This window comes from Ambystoma mexicanum, chromosome 9 (assembly GCF_040938575.1).
Source record: "Ambystoma mexicanum isolate Mex_15411 chromosome 9, UKY_AmexF1_1, whole genome shotgun sequence".
NCBI classification, from domain to species: domain Eukaryota; kingdom Metazoa; phylum Chordata; class Amphibia; order Caudata; family Ambystomatidae; genus Ambystoma; species Ambystoma mexicanum.
This window is the reverse complement of record NC_090931.1, coordinates 16657965-16684287: the sequence shown is the minus strand read 5'-3', so window position 1 is coordinate 16684287 and position 26323 is coordinate 16657965. Positions and strand designations below refer to the sequence as shown.

At 49.6% G+C, this 26323-nt stretch overlaps 1 protein-coding gene across 2 annotated transcripts in view; it reads left to right on the top strand.

Moving 5' to 3' along the window:
- The window catches only part of LOC138487609 (uncharacterized), a 508482-nt gene that overhangs the window by 69522 nt on the left and 412637 nt on the right, over nt 1-26323 (top strand). For both annotated transcript variants that reach the window (XR_011274510.1, XM_069614083.1), the window contains exons 2-3: nt 5947-6053; nt 22360-22404. Coding sequence is in view for 1 of the 2 variants with exons in the window: in XM_069614083.1 (XP_069470184.1) it covers nt 5947-6053; nt 22360-22404 (152 nt within the window). In the remaining variant the exon portion in view is untranslated. The remainder of the gene's footprint in view (nt 1-5946; nt 6054-22359; nt 22405-26323) is intronic.

The following is a 26323-nucleotide window of genomic DNA, read 5'->3' as shown; positions in this document are numbered from 1 at the left end:
ACCTGGAGCATCACATGCGAGTCAGGAGCGACACTGTGGAACCAGTAGCATCACCTGCGAGGCACGAGCGACACTGGGGAACCAGGAGCATCACCTGCAAGGCAGGAGCGACACTGGGGAACCAGGAGCATCACCTGCGAGGCAGGAGTGACACTGTGGAACCAGTAGCATCACCTGCGAGGCAGCAGCGACACTGTGGAACCAGTAGCATCACCTGCGAGGCAGGAGCGACACTGGGGAACCAGGAGCATCACCTGCGAGGCAGGAGCGACACTGGGGAACCAGGAGCATCACCTGCGAGGCAGGAGCGACACTGTGGAACCAACACTGGGGAACCAGGAGCATCACGAGCATCACCTGTGAGGCAGGAGTGACACTGTGGAACCAGGAGCATCACCTGCGAGGCAGGGGCCGACACTGTGGAACCAGTAGCATCACCTGCGAGGCAGGAGCGACACTGGGGAACCAGGAGCATCACCTGCGAGGCAGGAGTGACACTGGGGAACCAGGAGCATCACTTGCGAGGCAGGAGCGACACTGTGGAACCAGGAGCATCACCTGCGAGGCAGGAGCGGCCACTGGGGAACCAGGAGCATCACCTGCGAGGCAGGAGTGACACTGGGGAACCAGGAGCATCACTTGCGAGGCAGGAGCGACACTGTGGAACCAGGAGCATCACCTGCGAGGCAGGAGCCGACACTGGGGAACCAGGAGCATCACCTGCGAGGCAGGAGCGACACTGGGGAACCAGGATCATCACCTGCGAGGCAGGAGCGACACTGTGGAACCAGGAGCATCACCTGCGAGGCAGGAGCCGACACTGTGGAACCAGGAGCATCACCTGCGAGGCAGGAGCCGACACTGGGGAACCAGGAGCATCACCTGCGAGGCAGAAGCGACACTGGGGAACCAGTAGCATCACCTGCGAGGCAGGAGCGACACTGGGGAACCAGGAGCAACACTTGCGAGGCAGGAGCGACACTGTGGAACCAGGAGCATCGCCTGCGAGGCAGGGGCCGACACATGGGAACCAGGAGCATCACCTGCGAGGCAGGAGCGACACTGTGGAACCAGGAGCATCGCCTGCGAGGCAGGAGCCGACACTGGGGAACCAGTAGCATCACCTGCGAGGCAGGAGCGACACTGGGGAACCAGGAGCATCACCTGCGAGGCAGGAGCGACACTGGGGAACCTGGAGCATCACCTGCGAGGCAGGAGCGACACTGGAGAACCAGTAGCATCACCTGCGAGGCAGGAGCGACACTGGGGAACCAGGAGCATCACCTGCGAGGCAGGAGCGACACTGTGGAACCTGGAGCATCACCTGCGAGGCAGGAGCGACACTGGAGAACCTGGAGCATCACCTGCGAGGCAGGAGCCGACACTGTGGAACCAGTAGCATCACCTGCGAGGCAGGAGCGACACTGTGGAACCAGGAGCATCACCTGCGAGGCAGGAGCCGACACTGGGGAACCAGTAGCATCACCTGCGAGGCAGGAGCGACACTGGGGAACCAGGAGCATCACCTGCGAGGCAGGAGCGACACTGGGGAACCAGGAGCATTACCTGCGAGGCAGGAGCGACACTGGGGAACCTGGAGCATCACCTGCGAGGCAGGAGCGACACTGGAGAACCTGGAGCATCACCTGCGAGGCAGGAGCTGAAACTGGGGAACCTGGAGCATCACCTGCGAGGCAGGAGCGACACTGGGGAACCTGGAGCATCACCTGCGAGACAGGAGCCGACACTGGGGAACCAGGAGCATCACCTGCGAGGCAGGAGCGACACTGTGGAACCAGGAGCATCACCTGCGAGGCAGGAGCGACACTGGGGAACCAGGAGCATCACCTGCGAGGCAGGAGCGACACTGGGGAACCAGGAGCATCACCTGCGAGACAGGAGCCGACACTGGGGAACCTGGAGCATCACCTCCGAGGCAGGAGCGACACTGTGGAACCAGGAGCATCACCTGCGAGGCAGGAGCGACACTGGGGAACCAGGAGCATCACCTGCGAGGCAGGAGCGACACTGGAGAACCTGGAGCATCACCTGCGAGGCAGGAGCTGAAACTGGGGAACCTGGAGCATCACCTCCGAGGCAGGAGCGACACTGGGAAACCAGGAGCCGACACTGGGGAACCAGGAGCATCACCTGCGAGGCAGGAGCGACACTGTGGAACCAGGAGCATCACCTGCGAGGCAGGAGCGACACTGGGAAACCAGGAGCCGACACTGGGGAACCAGGAGCATCACCTGCGAGGCAGGAGCGACACTGTGGAACCAGGAGCATCACCTGCGAGGCAGGAGCGACACTGGGGAACCTGGAGCATCACCTGCGAGGCAGGAGTGACACTGGGGAACCAGGAGCATCACCTGCGAGGCAGGAGCGACACTGGGAAACCAGGAGCCGCCACTGGGGAACCAGGAGTCTAGTACATGGTGTGCAGGAAATCTAACGTGTGCACAAGATGTTGTCCAATATCCTTTAAATGTCCCTTATGTGTGTCCTTCATTCTCTTTTATACACATTCCTGAACCTCCACAGTTAATATGAAAGCGCTATGTTGAAGGCACTGCTTGCCTGGGCAATCAGAAGTAGCTCCTGGTAGCTGTTGGCTTCAAACTAGCCAGGCTACTCTTGGCTAGAACCAGGAGCTAAATAGCCCTGCTATAAGGAACAGGGACCAAGCGCATGGAGCAGAAGTCGTAGACTGGAGGAGCACCGCACCGAGTCCATGGACTGGTGACTGAAGAGGCACAGCACAGCAGGCGGTGAGGCGGTGAACGGAGGCGGTGGGAAGGACTGTAACCTGCACTGGTAGACCGGGAGAGAAAACCGGATCTAGGCCCTAGAAGAGCCGGTCACAAGCACTAAGGGACCTAAGCCCGCACACTGAATACCGGCGACGAGACATTCAAGAGGAGCCGCAGATGCCAAAGGATTAACCATGAATGCATGAATAGGAGCTTCAGAGCGTGTCAGGCTCTGAGAAGTTCCAGCAGGCAGCAAACCCTGGGTTTAGTAATATGATCGGTCTGCAGAAAAAGTCCCAGATGGCAAATGCTGGCATGTCCTTGAGGAGAGGAGCCATGTCCTCATTCTTCCATTAATCTGTGTTCATGTGACCAGCGGTCCCAGAGGTGCTCTGATTAGTCTGCACGGCTCGCCTTGAAGCCTTCGCCTTAGGGAGTTGCCTTGGGGTTCCAGCGGCAGCCCAGATTCCTGGGACGCCCTCTCAGTTCTGCAGGATAGAATAGAGAGTGGCCCACCCCGTTATACAAGCTACTGGGTGGAGAGAGACCCCAGCCGATCTATCAGGAGACCTACAGCATCTAAACTCTGAATGTGTATTCAGTCATGGATGACAGGCGGTCACAGATGGACTCAAACCACTGGCGAGGACGAATAAACCTTTGTTTTATGTATTAAAAGAAGCATCTCAGGAGGTTGTAGTGGACGTGGGTAAAGGGTCCTCTGGGCTAGACTTCAGCTTTTGTGTGTGCTCTCTCCACTCAAGCCCAGGCGCCGCTCTTCCAAACACCAGTTTCCAAGTCCAAGACCCAAAGCGCAGTATCTCCCCCTATCAAGTCTGGGGTGACCCCCCCCACCTCTTCTCCTGCCTCCCTCCCCCCACACACCCTCTGTCTCTCCCTCCAGCTCACCCCCTGCTAACGTCCGCCTCCTTCTAACACACCCTTTTCTAGCTCGCTCTCAGCCCTCCTCTCTATATTGGCACCAGTCTACCTCCCATGCAGCACCACACTTGCCACTGCCACCAGAGGCGTTGCTAGGGGTGGCTGAGGGGGCTATAGCCCCCGGTCTTTTGGTTGTAGCCCCGGGTAGAATCTCATAGGCTCCAACCAAAAGCCAAAAGGCTAGCTTACCTCCCCCCCTCTCCCCCCCCCCCCCCCCCCCGAGTCCCTACAGTCCCACCATTAGCATAGCCCCGGACCTTTTACAGACCCAGCAATACCCCTGACTGCCACAAACTCCACATCACTTCTATCGACCGCCTGGTGTTTTGATCCACCTCTGCCCTCGACCTCGAGCACCCTTCATCTTTGCTCTATTTGGTTGGGCTTTTGTTGCCTGGCCTGCTTTGGTTCAGCCCCTGCCCCCCAGGATTCCCCCTGAACGTTCGAATGATCTATTTACACAAGGGGGTTGGGCAGGAGAACTTTAAGCCTCACCCCCTGTTCAGGGAAGGAATAGTTGGTTGTGTGGCCTCTTTCTGTTCTGTGCGTTGGGGACGTTTCTTTCTTTTATGTTGTTGTAGTAATAACGCAAAGAGGATGTTGTTTGGCATTGTGGCTGAGACCACTTCTAATGTATCTTCATAGTGTCTCTTCACCCCCCCTCCCCTCCCACCCCCCATGAATGCGTGGTCAATGGCCATGGGAGTGAGTTTTTTGACCACGGGGATCCGATGGCGGCAGGGACCTACATCTGTTCAGTTATTAACTAGCTTCCCTGTGTTAGCAGCGAAATGCTGGAACGCACTTCCTATGCTCTGGTCATTCAGAGCCAAGGCGGAGGAGCTGTTCACAACTCAACAATAATCTCTTACTTGCCCTCAGCAAATTCTCTCACCCTGTCAATCTTGTGCTAGCCTTTGCTGCGGACCAATCTGTAACCAGGTGCAGTTTGTAACTTTTGTTGCCTCCATTGTCACGGACCATTCTGTAACCTGGTCCTCGTGCTATTTATTCTGTTATTCTCATGTACAACCTTCTGTAACCCATTTTGCTCTACAAGTCTAATGCGCCCGGTTACCCCAGGGTTCGGCTGCGCTATACAAATAAACAAACTAAACTAAACTAAGGCCATAGGAGTAGTATATAGTGTATCCCCAGTTCCCCAACTCTGCCCTTACCATGCTTGGAGCAATTCCTTGTACCCCACTTTCCATGCGCTGTGCCAATCTGCTGTGGAGATTGACATGTGTATCACACTGAGGAGCTCCGGTCCAGGTCCTGGGCAAGCATGAAAGCATGCAGCAGCAACAGACCTGTGTGTGGTTAGGGGTGGCATTGGGGCTCAGTGAGTGAGGAGGAAAGTGCAGAGTAGAGCGTGGGTGAAGAGCAAGCATTGGAGAGGTGAAGGAGCAGAGTAGAAGGTGGAGAGGACAGAAAGCGGGTCTTGTGAAGTGCTGTGGAGGGGGCAGCACAGGAACAAGAGGCATAGGGGAGGTCTTGGCAAACTTGTGCGCAATATCTCTCAAAACTACTCGAATACCAGGTTAGCCCATTTTGGTTAAAGGACACCAGGGGCCTCATTACGAGTTTGGCGGTAGCCATGGAGCTATAACCGGGCTCATGAATGGGGAATTACCGGGCCATTCCGAGTTCGGAGGGCCCGGTAATTCCTCCCTCTGGGTATCCGGGTCCGGACCTTCCCCATTCCCATTTGAGCCCCCATAGGGATCAATGGGAATGGGAGAGGGAGCTAACAACGGGCCGATTACGACCGGCCCGTTGTTAGCTCCCTCTTCCACTCGTGGGACTCGGTAAGGACGCGGGGACCTCATAATTTCGCGGAACGGGTTTAACGGGTCCGCCTCCATTAGCGGAGCCCATTAACCTGTTCTGCGAATCTCGTAATGAGGCCCCATGACTTTCTTTGCTGCAAGTAATAAAAGCCGGACCCTGGCATCACCTGTAGTCTGTACATCATCGTCGTCTCTCACATTGGCCATCAGGAAACTCCCACATGAAGGGTTTTATAACCTGTATACTCGCCTGATTGGCCGTGGTTAGTATGAAACGCAATAGCTATACTTTCTCGAGGGATTTTGTAAAGCTTGTGCCTTTCTGAAGAGTTCATTGTGGCACATTTGCTTTGTGCCTGTAAACTGAGATTTGCACTTTGAAGGCATTAAATAGAACATCCTCACCCGTGTTCCTTCTTTGAGTTGCACTCACCCGCTTCATGTTTTTATTTTTATAGAATGATTCAAGTGGTCTCTATTCGTCTCTAGAAGGGGTTCCTAAGGCCCTCTTACCCGGAGTTGGCAGAAAGAAGATATTGGACTTCTGGTGGAAAGTTGTGAACAAGTGAGTTGTTCCTTTTCTCGTATTTGGGCAAACTGATCTTTTTATAATGTAGTTCACTTTAGTGTGTTAGGTTATTGCGTGAGGACATAGCTTCATATATATTATATAGTGCTGCTTAGCTTCGCGGCACCTTCTGCAATTGTGTATTGTTTTTTTTTAAAAAAATGTTATTGATTTTTCACACAAAATCCACATACAATAAAACTTGCAGTACCTGTCATTATATTCCAAACTTAGCGCATCATCCAGTGTCCACTGCCTACCCCTTTCCCTCCCCCCAACTCGAGCCTACTCCACTTTGCGCTCCTTGTCTACTTCTTTAGGGGGGTTCCCTTTGTCTGTGTCCTCAGCAGAGTCTTGGTCACTTGACCAATCTTGGGTGGGCCCATATAGTGTGACCACTAATTGCTTCCAGGCCGTCAAGGTTCCTATTTCCTCTTTCCCTCCTTTATTAGCCGCTTCCTGCCACACAGCCGTTTCAGCTCCAGTCCATTTCTGAAGATCTTTCCACCAAACTTCTATCTGTGGTCTATTACATGCCTTCCATGCCATGGCGATTCTACGCTTAGCAAGTATGTATGGTAGGTCCTTCAATTTACTTATATGTTTTCTGGTCTTGGAAACCCTCCTATCAGTCATGCCCACACTGATTCGACATTTAACTCGATCCCTTTCTCCTCTAATCGGCGGGCTACTTCTTCCCAGAACTCAATTGTTTTTTTATTTAATGAACATTATGGAGAAAACAATCCATTTTTGGCACACCAATGCACACGCACGTTCTTACAATGATTTACAGAGCAGAGATCCTGTGTCCTTAACAGTGGGTGAGAGGGTGTGAATATAAGACCAGATGATGCAGGGGAGGTAGAAACATTAACCAGGGACAAGGACAGTAAAGCATGATGTAGGAATGGGATAGTGGAGGAAGTGCTAAGAGGGTGTGATATAAGACTAGATGATGGAAGGGAGTTAATGTTAAAGGATATTTGTACCACGCACTATCACCACCGGAGTGGGCCGCTGGCGGCTCTGAAAAAGAAACTGGGAGGAGGGAGGGGTGAGTTAGTGGGGATAAGCTGGAAAAGTGCAAGTGATGTGCTGTTGGCGACCTCAGCACGGTGGGTCCGTTGGCTGGGCTTGGGGTGTTTTCCGTTCGGTAGCCGTCGTGTACTGTTGTGCAAGTCTGTGTTTTATTTTGTTTTGTTGTTGCTGTGTAGTGAAGTTTGTTGTGTTATAGAGTTGTGGTTGTGTTTGTTTAGAGTTTCAGAGAATATATGCAGTGGGGTGAAATTGTTAGTGAGTCGGTTATTGGTTCATGATTGCCTGCTTGGTCCCGGCATGGCCGGCGAATCGTATAGCAATCATTGAATCACATTACTATCTAGATGTGAAGAAGGCTAGACTTAGGAATTCCATATATGTGCGGCACATGCCAACAATCGCACCTTCATCTAGATGCGGCGCGGGCTAAACTTGAGAGTTCCATCTAGGTGTGGCATATGCTAACAATCCCATTTCTGTCTAGATGCGACGCAGGCTAAACTTTGTGGTTCTCTCCGGGTATGGTACTCGTTAACATTATACTGCAGGCAATGTTTGCTGTCCAGCCATGAATAGGTTTAGGCTGTGGTCACATATCTCTCCAAAAATGCATGGTGTAAGTCTGTAGCAGTCTAGGTTATTCAAAGGTAAGCTAGAGTGGAAGGAGCTTTCTGGAGTAGAGTAATTGCTCTACACCCCACCCATGCCAACACTTACGGTTTTGTCGGTGTCTGGTGGCTTCATTGGCTTCCCCTGCTGACACCTGCAGACACATCTTGGAGCCGCCAATGTAGGCGTCGCCCTTGGCCTTAGGGCCCTTAGCCGCAGGGCTGCACGGGCAGATGGGCTGCCCTGAGAGGACCAGTGATGAAGGCTGGGAGGACCAATGGGAGCGGTGCTGGCCGGGTCGGGAGGCGGGGGAGAAGGTGAACCAGGAAGAGGGTGCGGGGTTGGAGCGGGCTGCTGGGGGAACGCCAAAGGCCTTGGTGCCTACAAAGTTTTAAAACTTAGGGCGCTCCGAGGAGGGCCTTGCTACTCGCCGTGCTCCTCAGGTAATGGAGGCCGTGTTGTGGGAAGGCGAGGGCACCAATCGGGGGGCGGGGGGCTAGGAGGGCGGATATTATTTGCAGGTGGAAGCAGCCATGGAGAGGAGACTTGCTGAACACAAACATACTTTTTAAAGTGCAAAATGTGGGATTTTGGGAAGTAGTCTGTAGGGCTGGGGCAGCACACCCTTACCTGGCCTCAGATGGCTCCTGTGTTGGCCAGGTAGAAAACTGAACCAAGACAAGGACAGTAGAGCATGATCTAGGAACGGGATAGTGCAGGAAGTGCTAAGAGGGTGTAGATATAAGACCATATGATGCAGGGAAGGTAGAAACATGAACCAGGGACGAGGACAGTAAAGCATGATGTAGGAACGGGATAGTGGAGGAAGTGCTAAGAGGGTGTGGATATAAGACCAGATGATGCAGGGGAGGTAGAAACATGAACCAGGGATAAGGACAGTAAAGGATGATGTAGGGACGGGCTAGTGGAAGAAGTGCTAAGAGGGTGTGGATATACGACCGGATGATGCAGGGGAGGTAGAAACATGAACCAGGGACAAGGACAGTAAAGCATGATGTAGGAACGGGATAGTGGAGGAAGTGCTAAGAGGGTGTGGATATAAGACCGGATGATGCAGGGGAGGTAGAAACATGAACCAGGGATGAGGACAGTAAAGCATGATGTAGGAACGGGATAGTGGAGGAAGTGCTAAGAGGGTGTGGATATAAGACCATATGATGCAGGGAAGGTAGAAACATGAACCAGGGACGAGGACAGTAAAGCATGATGTAGGAACGGGATAGTGGAGGAAGTGCTAAGAGGGTGTGGATATAAGACCAGATGATGCAGGGGAGGTAGAAACATGAACCAGGGATGAGGACAGTAAAGCATGATGTAGGAACGGGATAGTGGAGGAAGTGCTAAGAGGGCGTGGATATAAGACCAGATGATGCAGGGGAGGTAGAAACATGAACCAGGGACAAGGACAGTAAAGCATGATATAGGAACGGGATAGTGGAGGAAGTGCTAAGGGGGTGTGGATATAAGACTAGATGATGGAAGGGAGGTAGAAAATTGAACCAAGACAAGGACAGTAGAGCATGATCTAGGAACGGGATAGTGCAGGAAGTGCTAAGAGGGTGTGTATATAAGACCAGATGATGCAGAGGAGGTAGGAACATGAACTAGGGATAGGAAAGTAGAGCATGAAATAGGAGCAGGATAGTGGAGACAGTGCCAAGCTTTAGGATGAAGGGGTGAGGGATATGTCCTGTGGGGTGGTCATAGAGCGGTGGGGGAGAACAGGGAGAAATGGGGGCGTAGAATGCTGTGCAAGTGGTTCTTTACAAAGGAGGGGACAATGCTCCAGAATTTGATGTGGGAGTATTTTACTGTTTATCTTTTTTGAAGTTGGGAGTAAAATTATTTTTTTAGGGAGTAAAAAAGTCAATCCCATTTCCGATTGGAGTGTTTTATAAACCAGCAAAAATATGTTTTAACTGTAAAGCAGAAATGTTTTTGTAATTCTTATTTCTTGCATCTGGTTTTTCGTTTTTGCCTCTTTATCCTGGAGCCTCTGTACTACTGGTCCAAACACATTCATGGAGCTGTGTGGGTGGAAACAGGGGGACTGACACCTTATCTCTTCTATTTTTTGGGGGGAGTATTTGTACTTAATATTTTTTCATTTTTGCGAATATTTGCCAATTTTTTGTGGGTGAAAGTGGCTAATACACCCATGATCTGTAGGCCTGGGGGTAGTGCAAGGACAGAGGGGGAGAGAGCAGAAATGAGAGGGAGCGCAAGGGGTGGCAAGGAGGTGAGCTGAGAATTATCGCAGGGAGAGCGGGGGAGAGAGCCGAAATGAGAGTGAGCGCAAGGGGTTGCAAGGAGGAGAGCGGAGGATGATCGCAGGGAGAGAGCGGAAACGAGAGGCAGCGCAAGGGGCACAAGAGGTGGCAAGGAGGTGAGCCGAGGATGATCATAGGGAGACAGGGGGAGAGTAGGGAGCGACATCGGCTGATGGGGTGGAGTAAGTCTGTGTATAGTTTTGAAGATGATGAGAATAAATGTATACTTTGCCCACTGTCTCATAGCTAACCAGCCTAACTGATGAGGGGCCGGGCAGGTGGAGGTGAAATGGGTAAGGTTGAAGACTGTATGCACAGCAGAGTTGGGTCTTTGTCGCAATGGTAAAACACATAGTTGTGAAGGCCAAAGAGTAGACTGGCACAGTAGTCCAACCAAGAGAGCACTAAAGAGGAGATTAGGTGCTTAGCAGTGTTGAAGGGAAGAAGATGTCTTATTTTTCTGATGTTGATGAGATTAAGTCTGGCCGCAGGGGCAGATTTGTAGATTAACAGCAAAAAGTTGTGAGACGGGTCGAAGACGACAAGGTTGCGAGCAGAAGCAGTGTAGGCAAGGTAGTCAGTGGAGAGGAAGAGACTGCCTCTTTGGAGGGGAAATAGATAACTTCAGTCTTGGTGGATTTGAGCATGAGCGATTGCGATGCCATTCGTCTCGGGAGGATAGCTCAGCTGCAACGTGCTCGTCTTGGAAGCAGGACGACATGGAGCAAACCAGGTTTGATCCCCGGGTCCGTGCTTAGATTAAACGCGTTATAAATAACCTATCATATCATTCTGTATTTGATGGTGGAGAGATGGGCATTTTTGACTATGCTTCGTCAGATTAGGAGAAGAGGATCTGAGTGTCATCAGCAAAGAGTTGATGGGAGCAACCATAGGAAGAGATCAAGGTGCCAAGACCAGAGGTGAAGAGGTGTGTAGGTCATAAGCTTCTGCAGTATCTAGGGGAATAATGTCAAGTTGCAGTTTACACCAACAGGCATACAAATGGCTTGCCCTCTGGTATAAATGTCACTTCTCCATATGCACAAAGCATGCCTGCTTCTTTTTTACTTGCAACCAGTGAATTATCACTCACCAATGGCTAGAGGCAAGTGTACATTTTGCAGCCTGCTGCATTACGTTTTGGTATTGAGGTCCCTGTCTGTTCCTCTCTTCCTCCATTGTCGTCCGGGATTGTACTTGCCCAATAGTGGAATCTCAGCTGGCCTTTCCTGGTCCATCTCCTATATCACCCAATAGTTCTGTGCTCTGTATTTGTGCTCAACCAATTTTCCACTCATTCCCCACTCAGTTGGCATCCTCAAAATTGCGTTACTGCTCCTCTCCCACGTTCGTATGAGCTGCTCCTCAGTTTGGATCTACACCTGCAGGACATTTTAGAAATTGCAGCTCAGACCGTAAGAAACTGTCACTGAAATATGTCTGATTGCCACAAGAACACAACAACTCGCAAAGATGGTTCAAGGGTTTTTATTAGAATATTTGCAGTGGGTCTGACTAAGGGCTCTCTGGTCACATGGCACCTTTCCCTCCTGTGCCCAGGCAACTCCAAGTCCCAAGGTGGCCACTAGAAGCCAGTACGTCCTACTGCCTGCGTTGTGGCTCCTACCTGTGAGGGGCGTTTCTATTTGGCTCCCTTCCAGAAGTGCTCGGCTGATCCTAACGAAGGTCCCACAAAAAATGTCAAGACTGGGTGCCTTTCATTCACCAGGTCTCAGCTATTCTTGCCCTTTCACACCTGTGTACCTCTCACCCTGATTGGTCCCTCCCATGTTCTTCCATCTCCTGTTACTCTTTCTCACTCTCTACGGCTCTATCCTCTCCCTCTACTACTGTCTGCTCTACTACACCCCTTCCTACACTGACCCCTCCTTCTCCCGCATTCACCCTCCTTTCACTCTCTCATTCACTTGGTCCACTGACTCTCCTTACATCTCCTGCTTAATCTTAGTCACTCTCTACACACACACTCGCAACCAAGTACCACTTTCTCGCACCAACCAATACCTCCATACACTACTCCAGGCTCTGCTGCAATATCCTCCTGCGCCTGGTCCCTCGGCCCACCTGGTCCCTCGGCCCACCTGCTCCTCCTTTGACCTTACCCAAACAACCCACATTGCCCAGTTTCCTGTGCCACCCTTCATACTTCTCCTTCACTTTCATTGGTTCTGGTGCCCACCTTGTCCCCCAAGCCAATCGCTACCCTTTTACTTTACTGGGGTCGTGGCATACAGGTACAAGGCTTTACAATGCTTCTGAAGACCCGCCACAACCTCAAATGGTGGTCCGTCCATGGCAGAACACAAGAAATGGTTGTACCTTTTTTATTTTTGTAAGTGCTTATGCACCAGGGCTGCCAAAGGTCTACACGGGTGGCCTATGAGAACCCTGATCACTTCCCAAGTTTTTATGAGTGTGTTTCAGTGATTTCTGGTCTCCAGTCTGCAGCATGTACCACTCTGTGCCCTGCTGTTCATCTCTGGCTCTCTCACTGTAGGGTTCCTCAACCCCCTCCTCCAACTCAAGGAATTCTGGGCTCTTCTTGAAAGTGAGCAATGGCCAGAACCGGGCATGTCGGGTATGTGGTCATAACAAGTGCCAGTTGACAACTCTCGAATATCTCCATGCTGTGGGGTTTGGTTCGTATGCTTGGTGGCTTTGATAGCCAATCTAATTGGCTGACTGTCAAAACCTTTGAGTGCTTTTCTGCGGTGTGATTGGAGGGCTGACTTGGGCCGAACCCTGGCTGAATGTGTTATCAATAAGAGACGCTGTGCATTCCTCACGTGGGCACTTGGTACCTGATTGTTTGGTTCTCCTCTCATGTGGGTCCACTTTGGTTCTTGTGCGTAGTGGGGTACGAAACTGGCCGTGTGAAGTCCACCCCTGCCTTGCCCAGCAGTTTGATAAATGCCAGGGCCACGGAAGACAATGTTTCCCATGCGAATTGCCACCTGCTATTATCATAATTCTCAAGTAATGCAAGCACTGCTGTGCAGTTGGGAAGGTTGAGTCTTGACGTTGGTGGCAGGCGCGCTTTGGGTTCTCATAAGCAACTGAATAGCTGGTGAGTAAAAGGATTGGTGGGTAGTAGAGAGTAGCGGCAATTTGCAGGTTGTAAGGGAGAGGTTAGAGGTAACCAGACTCCGGCAGTTTGGAGCATGGAGGCTGAAGCAGAAACAGACATAGAAGCATGAAACCGTTTTGGACTCATGAGCAGTTTGAGCAGCACCATTCCGGGTTCTGCTTACTCGTTCATTCTCCACTAAGAGCGGGAGAGAGGTTGGACCTGACTCTCGCCATTGTAATTAGCAGGAGAAGGAACAAGGGCAGCACCCTCTATGGGTACGCAAGCTAAGGGCATTGTGCAGTCCTTCTGTGGCCTTAACTAGACCGATGTGGCTATGCCTGTCTGAGCACTTCAGCGCTGCATATATGGACGACTCCATTGCCATCTACGATACATATGCCGGGGGCAAACGCTGTTCAGAGTCTTCAGATGAAATGCAGTGTAAAAGAATTTCTGGAAGGCTCCTGTTAAAAATGGGCTGTAGCTGAGGTCCTGGTTTGGCCCTACTGGTAGGACCCTGTCTCCTTTGTCCTTATACCTGGTTTTCCTTTTGGCTGTTATAATCCCAACCTGTGCTCCTTCTTGTCATTCTGACCCTCCGCCCCCACTCCCCAGTCTGCCTTGCTGGTTGGATTACATTTTCCTCTCTTTGGACCGTTTTCTGCCTCTTTGGTAGCTATTGTGAAAAACCAGAGGGTGTTCACTGCCTAGACCCCGGGGATCCCTTACTCAGTTGGCCAGGGTACGGCCATCGCCTTGGGATCCAGACCCTGGGGGTGGACAAGTGCGTGAGGATCACCTGAATGAGGGATCGTCAGGGAGTGGGGGAGGAACACTGATGGTGAGACATGGTATCCCCCTTTCCAAATACCCCTGCCTCGTTCCTATTTTATAGGATATTACAACTTCCCAGATTTCCCCCACCCCCCTTCCTACAAAAACACTGAGCGGAGGACGAGGAGATCTGAGGCTAAAAGGAGTACCACCCATGTAAAACATTGGACGTGTTCCACTAGTAAGATCAGGCAGGGTCAGGCCCTTGATCTTAATTACATACACCTGGTACCTATAAGCGCTCCCCACATGGTTAAAAGGTGGAACACTGAGTCACACTCTGAGCTAGGCGATGCACGAGAAGGAGCAGTTCTTCCAAGGTGACGACGCTCCAGGCGTAGCAGAGCAACAGGCCGAGAGATGGAACCGAGGTACGGACAAACCTTGGACACCCCGGCGAGAAATTGTTACCGAAGGGCCTTGAAGGTTTTTCAAGAAAGCCCAGCCAGAGAGAAAAGACAAACCTTTTTTGTGTTTCAAGGATACCAGCCAACCTCCAGTGTGAAAGGCAGAGTTGGGGTGCAGCGCCAGTTATGGTATTAGCCTTGACCTCAGGATGAAAGTCGAGAAAGAAGAAAATTAATTAACACAGCCGGTGAGTTGATGAGAGCAATGAAAGTATGGTCTGTGTTAAAAGAAACCTGATGGCAACAGTATCCAATGAATGAAGGTTGCGCGTGTGACGATAAGACACGAGAGAAAGCAAGGCATTGTAAAGTACTGTAAATTAAAGATACAAAGTAACAGAGTGGTCCAGCGAAAGAAGATTGCCCAATCAAAAGTCTCTGTGAAATGTCTGATGCCGTAAAAGCGACAGGAAGAGAAAGAAACTGAGATGCAAGATTTGAACTGTTGCTAGGTTTGATCCCGGCAGAGGGTAACCTGTCAAGATTTAAACTGTTGGGTTAGATCCCAGCAGAGGGAAACCTGGATATGAGAGATATCTTTGATCTTTGAAATAAGTACTGTGCTTGAAACTACATTTACCAAGAGCCCTTGGTGTCGGAGAGAAAAAGTGATGTTTGAGGTCGAAGTGGTCAGGCCGAGGTAAGAGCAAAAGCCTTGCAGTTTCGAAAGTCTTGGACAGCGGAAAGGACAGCAAAAGGAGGCTTGAGCGCGACAGAGGGACTCCTATGAAGGTGTGATTGAAGCTTGGGGAAGGGAACCCCCACAAAGTGTGATTGAAAGGTTTGAGTCTGGCGGAGGGGAACCTGTACTGAATTGTGGTAACCAGAAGGAAACAAACCTTTGTTGGTAGTGTATTTCAAGCTAAAAGGTGACCTGGGCTGGAGTGAGATAAAGCCGAGGGATCCAGCGGATAAACTAGTGACATTTTTTGTGGAAGGCCAAGTGGGCCCTGTTCCACGAAATGAACTCCATCCTTGTGTCCGAGGCCAGAGTGTGCCGCAAGGTCCAAGTGTACTACCTTACCCCATGCTACAACACTGGCGGAAGGGAGTTTACTTGGTCATACTGACAATTCTTTTGAAGACTGATTTTCCTTTTTGCATTACACATGCCCTTTACACATTTATTGTATTAGAAAGAGGGCAGGCATTAGGTATATTAGTATAGGCCATTTTATTTTGACTAAGGACTGACCGGGACTGTATTTTCTTTTTGTTTGATGGTCGAGAATACTCCCATCTTAGTTATAGGGCAAGATGGGAGTTTTCCAGCCCCTTTTAAACCATGAATAAAGGTTTTGAAGCTTGCAGCTCTTGTGTCAGTGTCTACTTGTGATACCACGCCTCCCTCACTCTATTCTTGAATCCAGTTTCTCAGGCGAAAGAATCTCCCCTTCCTCCTTCACCTGCACTTGCGCGATCTCAATGTCACCTGGTCTAGTAGCATCGTTGTCTCTGTCTTCCCCCTGTTCGCCCTCCCTTGCCTCATTGCGCCTTGAAACACTTGTGTGTAGGCGCGTTATAAATGCCATATCATATCATATAATTCCCTGACCTGGTAGTCCGATGGCTTGCTGTCACCTTCCCACAGCACTGTCCTGGGACATCCTGAGTTGCCGCTTTCTATTGCGCCTTTCGTGGAACTGTTTCTTCCGGCTGCCTGCTCCTTCCTGACTCCACGAGCTGTCCTGGACCTTTGGTTGGGTTGCTACGTCCTCCTGTCACCAGTTTCTCAACACACTGGTGCCTAAAAGTAATCGATTACATCCAAATACAGTTGATGAGGATAATCTCTGGCAAACATTTTGTGAGTGCATATGTATTTCCTCTGAATATAAACCCCAAAGCCCTCTCCCATGCCATTCACGGTCGGTCACTGCGGGACGTCTGGCCACTATGATTATGTTGTATAAGGTGAATGCAATCTTCTTGCCCCTCCTGGCATTGAAGACACACTGTAGGATTGGCAGGAGTAGTGGCTCAATTGGATGGATCTCTTCCCCACTACAATAATATTGCAGAGTTCTGTTGTGGCCCCATGCTCACAAGGGAGAAATGCCTCTGTTGGGGGCGGGTGAGGGGGCACACAGGTGCCCTCTGTAAACCTGTCTCCCAAGCACATGCTGCGTAGGGGAGATCTGTTCTTCCCTAAAGTGTGTATCCAAGTTAGGGGCTTGTATCCTGATTTCCTAAAGGCCCACATCCTGTGTTTTGACTGTCCACATGTCCCAAAACCAGGTAGGATCACTATAGGGTGACACTGAAGTTCGGGTTCAAAATATACACATTGATTATGAAATGTTAAATAGTAAGCCAGCTGAGAAAAATAAAAGTCCTAGAACTCGATGGCATATGGGCTTCACCTTACAAAGTCTCTGGGTTTTAATCCAGATATAGCTTTCCCAGCACACTCTCACTTCTCAATCACTTACAACCTTCGGAGTTTGAGTGTCTTGTGGCAAAGTCTACTGCCTTATTTTAGCGACATCTCATGGAGTAACCGGAGGGTGCCATGTATGTCCCCAAACAAGTTGATGACTGGCCCGAGGATGACATAGGGGAGGATCCCCTTGTCAGCTCCACTTGGTCCATGGACAGGGGGCAGCCAAATGCCCTAAAGAAATTAATTTCACAGTTGTTGCTGGAGGTCCAATCGGGCCCTGCCTCAAAATACCAGTGCCCTGTGAAGCAAGATCGAAGAAGCCACGTTTCATGACCACTTTATCTACAATAATGATGTCCCATAATCCCTCACTGCGCAAAGGGAAGCAGAGCAGCTCTGCCTCGGGAGAATATCCGCACGTGCGGAAAGATCTGCTGTCCTGTTTCAAGATGGCAGACCTGGGTTTTAAAGTCGCTGTGAACAGAACTGATCCATAATTGTAGGAAACTAGTGAGTTTTGCCAAGTAGGGCTGCACATCTGCAGAACCTCTGTATTGCAGAATCAGACTTCATAGCTGCAGGCCCTGCCCAGAGGGAGGCGGCCTCAGGATATTTTAACTCTGGTCCATGTCGCGGGTCAGAAAGGGGAGTCGGATACATTAAGAACTTCTATTTAATGAAACTATGAGTATGGCCTAACTTTCCCTATTGCTAAAGGGATCACCCTGCCTATCTAAAGGAACCAATGGCGCTTGTCTTGTCATCAGGGAGTCCCAAAGTAAAAATGTCCCTGGTCCAAACCTAACTCTACCTGACCCTACCACTAATATAACCAAATGAAGTTCAGCCAAGCGAAGACCTTTGTTCACCTGGGCTTCTCGTAGCTTTTGATGGTCTCTGTATGGAAACGTCTCTCTTACACGTTGCCTTCTCTGGTAAGCTCTGGATATCTCCTCTGAGTTCGAAAAACACTTCTGGCCTTGATGCTGTCCTTAGGGATGAACGGTTTACAGCTTGTTTTGGGATATTCTCTCACACTCTTGTCTTTACTTGTGAACCTTTTACAGTCTCTCAATTCATCCTTGGCTACTTTGCATGGGACTTGTTCCCCTTTTAGAATCCCTGTTTTATCCACTCTCTTTGTTCATAAGACCTTTTCCCTTCTTCCCAGCATGTTTATCTCCAGTCTCTCTTTATTCTCCTCCCAGGGTTGTTTGTTTTGCGAGCCTTTCCCATTGTCAATCAAAGAACTTTATTCCTCGTATCTCATCTTTATGACTGGGACGAGTTGCACTCTTCATGTACTTTTGCTCCAGTGGTATCCCACTTTTCCCGTACTCCCCGGTAACTTAATCTGCGTAGGGAGCATTGCAGGGCTCTCCATGCGTTTGGGTACTCTTCTCCGCTGTCGGTTTTCACGTTCTGAATTCTCAACAATGTCTTGTTCTTGGCTTCCCCCCTCAGGCTGCAGCTGTTTATGGACGCTGTTGACGGGGAGCTCCTCATGCTCCCAGCTGTGATGGTCTCAGGGTCCTTCAGCAGGCATCTCGCCCACCACGAGGCGTTCGTGGTCACGCTAGGACCAGCTCCTGAATACTTATATCTTCTCTGGCAGTGGTTACCTCGTTGCCATTCTTGCCACGCTCCCGGTGTCACACTGTGGTGTTCCTTGCTGATTAGAAAGACATGGGCTCCGCGACTTGTCTCTTCTCCGCCCCTCCAAGGCGCAATCACACTGAAGGATACACCATTCAAGGATGAGTTTCACAGCTAAACCTTGTTCCCTTTCTGGGAAAGGAAATGTATGAAAGCACAACTGGTCATGGCTTCTGTTTGCCTCCTGAAGGATGAGGGAAGAGGAGAAGCCAGAAAGGCTTGCACACCAGTGATCAATAGAGTACAATGCCTATCATTCGGGAACAAAAGAACTATCAATAACTCTACAAGTTTCTGGTTAGATGCAGGTTCGGAGGGATCCATTTCTTACCTGAACTGTGAATGCTGGACACCGATTCATTGCTGTCAGGATCCAAACTGCGAACTCTTGCACCACGCTGTCGCAGCACCAGCTTATCCGCACGTTCCCGAGTGGGCTTCTGGTGTCCTGCCTACCCGCAGCAGTTCGCTGTCACCAGGGGAACCATTTCTGAGAAACCGCCGGCCAGTCCTTGAACTTTAGCATCTAGTGTTATTCTGTCGCAGGCACCATGCCACACAGTTGACCCCTGCACTGAACATTGGGCCTGTCCAACATCCGGTGATACCTGAGATGCTGACTCCCAGGTCTGCGGATTCCGTTTCCTAGTGACACCAGAGAGTCCAGAGCAGCAGATCTACTGAATTTCATTGTACATTGGACATTGCTGGTGGCCCTAACTCTGATGTTTACAACCTCAGAACTATAGAATACTCTTCGAGGTTACAGTTTACTTATCTGTACCTGCACAGCAAATCCCTTCAAGGAAGATAGAATAATATTGCATACTCTGTAAACCTTCTCTTATCGAATGCTATACATGTCTAAACCACCACATGTCCGTTTAACTACTTGTCATGCACTGCACCAACCATATCTTTCACAACGTAAGCCGGTGGGAAACTCTGTTTCCTCCCCGTGCGGCAACCTACCTCCCCGTTTGACAGCCTACCTCCCCATAACTAAAGGGAAGAGGAAACCATCCTGTTTCTACCTGGTCTTGCTGCAGAATTATTCTTATGTTTGCAGAGAATGCAGAAGCTAGACCTTTGCTGTGTCTTTGTAAATGTGATAATGGGCTGGCCTCCCTGTAGCAGTTAGTGATTTTCAGGTCAATTACATATACATCAATTTGTCTTGTCTATTATAGCCCAAATCCAGTGTCAATGAATAGATTTCAGATCGACAATCCAGAACAACTTCAATCTTCATCTGTCACCGCCCCCCTTCCCTGGCTTTTCCAAAATTCAGCAAAGCGCAAATGGATGGAAAACGATTTTCTATTGTTGCCCCAAAAATCTGGAGTTTTCTGCCCACTTCTCTTAACTAAACTACTTCATTTTCAAGGGGGTGTTTAAGACCGGGCTTTTAGCTGGCTTGACTAACTAGGCCTTGTAAGGAAGGCATGTCATCCAACATTAGTACCCCAGCGAGGGTCAACCAGAATGTAACACACATTCTGATTGGCCCTCGCCGGGGCATTACCCGGCCGGGAATCCCTCGGCTGGGATTCCACTCCTTTGTCCCCAGCTGGGGGGGGGGGCGTGTCAGCCCCTCTGTCAATGAGGAGGCTCAAAGCGGGGCCATCCCCGATCCAAGTCTCGACACGGCTGGAGGCCGCCATCGTCCCCTGCTGGGGATTCAAGTGTGTGTGTTTTTTTTATTTTTTTTAAATTATTATTATTTATTTATTTTCCTCCCAACCCCACTTACCTTCTGAATTTTCCTTGGACATTTTCTTTTTTTTTCTTTTCTGTTCTCGAAACGCTGCAGCGTTGAATGCTATTAGTACCCCGGTCTTGCGGGCCGGGATACTAATAGCAATATGCGTCGAGCTGTGGGGGCATTACCGAGGTAGGTAATGCGCTGGGGCCTTCTTTAAGGCCCTCGCTTCGCTCGGGCCTATAACTATGGGCCCCGCAGCATTACTTGACTCTGTAATGCCCCCGTGCTCGGGGCATATTGCTTAAGTAAGACAAATACAAGTGATCACAGTTCAAGGGTGTTTATTCAACTTCAACTGGGTTTGAAAAACACCTATCGTATCCTAAATCTAAAGATGGGAGCAAGCTACGATCATCAAATAATAACGCAGTCCTAGTTGAGTCTGTCAAAATAAAAGGGTGTATACTAATAAACCTATTGCCAATCCTTACTTCTAAATACAAATAGTGTGGGAAACAAGAAGTGTTCAAGAAATTATTGGCCAGGATATTCAAGCTGTTGGCTTCCCTTCTCCACGTTTTCGGCACAGGACAAGGCGGCACACTAGTGCTTAGCACAGTCTCTTGCTCCTCTAGCACGAGGATGCAGTTCAAATCTCAGTATTGTGGCCTTCTATGTTAAAGTCTCTTACTTTAGAGGGCCTGATGTGTCAAATTGTCAAATGTTCCTTTCTCCTCAGGATTCTTGTGTATAGCTTCTTGGGTAATTTTCGATTCACCCTGGTCCCCCCTATGCTTGGCTCAGACCCACTTTAACACAAAGCTTTCAATTGATCTCCCCCTGTCGGGCTTGGACCAAATCCATCCACTTTTATCACTTCTCCACTGGGTACCTTGCATAGACCCCTGATTGAGCACCCACGCGATGCCGGACCACTCTGTCAAAGGTATTGTAGCTTGCTTTAAAGTTCAATCACTCATCAGCAGTTTAACTTCATTTGCGTCTCTTATTACACGCGTTTTAACAAAGTTCGTTCAAGCGCTCAACATACAATGTTGCTGCTTGCAACATTGATTTCAACACAGACCAGTCTTTTATCGGTCTCCCCAACTCACTGGCTGTGTTGCTTTCACTCAAGCAGCTTTGTTCTTGGAGCCAAGGACAGCACCACAGTGGCTGGAGATTTTCCCTGCCTTGATTACTGACGCTGCAGGGCCCCAGGTACCACCGACACACAATGCAGGATTCTTCAGCCCGGTTTCCTGGTCTCACGTTTTTTCTCAAGGTTTCTTGGAAGTAACGGCTTCTTGTCCAAAAGGTCAAGGGAATTTCCCTCCTTGCAATCCCCTTCGGTTTTGCCGTCTTTCCTCTCTTTCTCAGCTGCTGCCTCAAAACTGCTGTTTCCTCGTCTGCTTTGCCTTGCTTAGAGTGTGCTCTCGTGCTCCTCCTTTTATAACGTGAGGGGAAGTGTAATGGAAGTCAGGCGTGTGTGATGGTCAGTAATTGCCTGACCATTGTATTGGGACACGTTGGGTGTACTGCTCGGGTGTTATCTGTTTTCTATCATAGCGGGCTGTCTGTGAGAAAGTGTTTGTGTTGTAAGGGGGGGGGCAGAGTTCATAAGTATCCTGCCATGTAGGATGGGGTAAAGGTGTTAAAGGGAAGGGGATACTGCGTTTCACCATCCACTGTCCCACTGCCACTCCCCGAAGACCCCTCACCCAGGTGATCCTCCCGTACTGGTCCACCCCCAGAGGAACTGGATTCAAAAGCGATGGCCACGTCCTGGCCACCTGGAGGACAGATCACCGAGGACTAGTTGGTGAGACACCTCCTGGTTTCTCAGCCTCCTGCTGTTCTTTAAGGTCAAGGCACCTTACTGCAAACTTGCGCTTTATTAATACCACAAAATATAAAAACAAATGTTGATGGTTAGTATTGGGCTGCCTAAAATGGGCTCATCTTTTATTGATCACTCGGCTGTTGTGAGGAGGATCCACAACTAGTATAGTGCCATCCTCTTTGAAGTGGCCTCATGAGCCGGGGATTGTGTTTGAGGCAAAGGTTTCTGCCGGCTGTTGGCTTTGATGATTAGTTTGAAATGATAGAAGATTAATGATAAGCAAATGTAGTAAGCAGCCCTTTGCGCTGGGGATGGAGGCTGCACACGGCATATATAATATGCCTAGCACTGAAAAGGAAGGGAATGAATTCTGTGCAAGTGTTCATGTCCATTCCAAGGGCTCTGATTACTTCTTCTTTTCTTTTTTTAATATTTTTCAGGCGGCAGCTTTTCAGTGAAGTGTACCTGGTTACAAATGCAGACAAGTAAGTTCTGTGCATGCAGTATGTACAGAAATGGTGGTGGTGTTTTTATTTTTATTTCAGCCAATGAATTTGCCTGCCTTGCACCTCTATCATCAATTGTGTGAAGTACAAATGCCAGTGACTAACTTGTGGAAAGTGTAAAACCCATTTGTGTCTCCAGAAATATTCCTTGTCTTAGTGCCTGTAATTGAGTGTTCTGTTCCAGCGCAACCCATCAGGTTTTCTGTTCTTTTGTCTTGACCTTCATCTCTTCCCTATCCTTCTCGTTGGCATGTTACTTTCCTTGCCTGTTGTTGTTCTATGTCCCCAAAGACTTGCCCCTTTCTCTGTTCCAACTCCATGTTCCCACTATCTGCAACTCTCTCTTACCAAATACTCTCCTTCTACACCTCTACACTCCTCTGGCACCAACTCTCTTTGTGTAAAGCGTTTCGCTAAACGGGGAGCAGGAGGCCGCTCGCTTTCCTCAGCTGGATCCCTCATCGGGAACAGCCTCCTCCTCCTGCTGCGTCTTGAGCAGGACCTTCCGAAGTTCTGAAAACCCCTAAAAACATTACTCTTATCCTCTTCCTTCCCTTCTTCCTTCCTCTGCTAATCCCACAGTTGCTGTGATTGGTGTCTTGGACCCCTATGCTTCCTCTGGGCCTCTGACCATTCACTCCCAATCTCCCCAGCATGTGTCTTCCTTCAGCACTTGCCTTGGTGCACCCTCCGCTCTGGAGATTTGCATTTCCCACCCAGCACAGCTCCTGGCTGCATAGCACTTACCATACCTTGCACTTCATATGCGGCTTACCCTCTAGCACGGACACCACAGCACCTACTCCACTGCCCTCTTTCTTCCTGCACTTGCACATTCTGAATACTCACAAGGCATAGTAGGTTCAGCCTTCCCTCCCCCCTCTATATCTTTTGTATTTAATTGTACTGCTATCCCATGTTCCCTCCCTGCTGCCCTGTGGGTGCTTTGAAACCAAATTTGTTTCCTGTAAAAGCGTCTAACAAGCAAACAACAAATAAATAAATATGGCAGGCATGGAATGGCAGATCAGGATAAATTGCCCGCTACTGATGCTCCAGCCTGCTGGCACAATCTTGCCCCACGTCCTTCTAACCCTTGATGGGAGAAATGGGTTCAGAATGTTATTGGAAACACTGCCCGTCAGCTGGCCAGGAGAGAACAACTACCAAAAAGGCCAGCCAAAAAAAAGCAGTCTGTGCGGTAAACCGCAGGACCACTTCCAAACCGGTGGTGGTCCCCAAAAAGGAAGACCCAGGATGGCTCGCCCACAAGCCGTGGACATCGGATAAATTGAGGGAAGGATACAAGCGGGAAACTGCGAGGGAACCATGGCAGAGGCAGTCAGGAGCCATGTACGGTCACTTGACTTTAAAGATGGTGGCAGCCCCTTCTGAGGAAGATATGTTAATGTGATCCACACAGGAGTGAAAAAAGCGGCACTTGGGAACCATTAATGTATGGATACCGTTATAACGCTGTGTAGAAATGAGGTGGGAATAGCGAGTGCAGGCTGTCATGCAAACCCTTGAGAGTGGCAAGATTAGCATACTATTCATGGGGCACCACTAAACCAGTGGCTCTGGGGCCACTGTCTTAAAGGTGCCAGAAGCAGGCTATTCATGAGGGAGTTCTGACGCCATTGCCAGGTGTTCATGTGTTTAGAGAGGGAATAAGAAGGAAAATTGGGCCAGGGAGAGGTTGGATGAGGTGCAGGGATAGAGAAAAGAGGAAGAAGGAGAGAGGCAGGAAAGACTGAAGAAAAGTCAGTCTGAAGGAACTTGCTCCACTTTGGGTCGTTACAGCTGAGCTATACTAGGAAATGGGAAGGAAACTAACCATAACAGAACAACGGCTGAGGAGAAGGGAAGAGTGGAATATCTGTCAAAAGACTGAGTAGAAGGAGAAAGAATATTATGAATTGAGAAGAAATGAAGAGAGTCTAAAGGGAGAGAATGAGAGAGACTGGGTATCAATACCCTGGGAAAGGGGGAAAGCAACCCTATATAGGCTAAAGGAAGAGAGGAAACCAGAAAGTGAATCTTGCATCAATAGAGATCAAAGTCATTGTTTAAGGATCGGATAACCAACCTCTGAGAAGAGACACACGCCTCATTAAGTTTGAAGGAATTATATGAGCTGATTAAAGAAGTCACGTGAGACTATTTAAAAATATAATAATAAGAAGAGTCAAGAAGAAACTTGCAGGCTCTAGGAGGAGGGAGTCTGCTAGGCCTGCTTGTATGCAGTAACCCTGTGGGAGACTACACCATCCTTGTCCTCTTGGCAATATGTAACCCACCCTTTGGTATAAGCATGTACTACACAGGTTGTTAGAGTGACAGAGCAGCCAGGCCTATCGCAAGAGGGATCAATGTGAGCTGTAGGGTTGCAACGTAGAGATTCACAGTGACATGATTTCAAATAACACCTATACTCAAGGTTTCTTGATTAAATTATTATTTATTAATTTAACAGTCAGTTTTAAAATAAGCCTTCTTTAGAAGGGAGCAATTGGCAACAATACAAATACACTTCAAAATACACTTCTTCAGTTCAATAAAGTAAGTAGATACCCTTTTGGGATGGCACACAGATTCTACATCCTGAGGTGACTTCAATAGTTAGGACACTGTGGACATTAATATATCACTTTTCACACTTAACTGGTAATACTGAAGTGGTGGCAAAAAGGATAAGGTTAGGGAAGGAAACAATGGTTAACAAGTTTCTCAAACAGGTAAGAACATTTGAACCCCCCAATGGAATGTAGATTAACCCTTTCCCAGCTATATATGATATGGCATTTATAACGCGCCTATACACAAGTGTTTCAAGGCACGACGAGGCAAGGGAGGGGAAACAGTGGGAAGACGGACAACGATCCTACCAGGCCAGGTGTCATTCAGATAGTGCAAGGGTAGGGAGAAAGGGAAAAGTGCAGGGGGAAGGGAGAGGAGGAAGTGCAGTACATGGGATAGAAGAATAAATACGATAAATAAAGCGGCCTGATGGTGGCAAGTGCAAGGTAAGAGCAGACATAAGTGCTGGTAGGGGGACTGTAGGGATGCAGAAAAACAGTCCCTAAGTGCGGGGGTTGCCAGGGAGGCAGGGCAGGTGTGCAAAGGCGGGACCTGGCCCCAAGATCAGAAAGGGTGGCCAGGTAACCAGTGCAGTTTCGGCCGGGAATTTCAGCAGGGGAGAGAGGCAGAGAAAGCAGAAGCAAAGAGGAAGGTTTTGCAGTGGTTCCGGAACCGGAGATGGTTCTCTTCAAGTTTCAGGGAGGCAGGAAGGCTGTTCCAGAGGGAGGCCCCTGCCGAAGAGAGAGATCGACCACCAACTCGTTGCTTGGAGAAGCAGCTGACCCTGAGGGTGTTGGAGGCAGATGAGCGAAGAGTCAGAGAAGAAAGGTATTTGGGAAGAGAGAGTTGAAGATAATGCGGCCCCAGGCCGCAGAGGGCCGTGTGGATAATGCAGAGGGTTTTCGAACAAGTAAGGTATGTGTGACTTTCTGGAGGGACAGATCCACACAAAGTCGGAGGTTAAGGAGAGTCTTCAGGGAGCCAGGACCTTGTGTTTAACTGACCATGTGAAAGGGGATCCCAGGTGTAAGGGTACGCCTTCAGGGGTCTACACTGCCTCCTTAGCCTTCATCCCTGAGGGAAAAGTTCATATGGCAAGTGGTAACTTTCAACTATTGGCTGAAGACACCATTGGAGTCTCTGCCGGTGTTTCTTGAGTGTCCCTGTGTCTGTGGGAACAGCAGAATGTACATGTGTATAACTCTATTCCAGATAACACAAAATAATACTACTAGGACAGTGTACTTGCAAATGGCCAGGAGACCCCTACCATTAGAAACACTGGGGCCAGCATTACAGTGGTGGATGACGTTTTTTT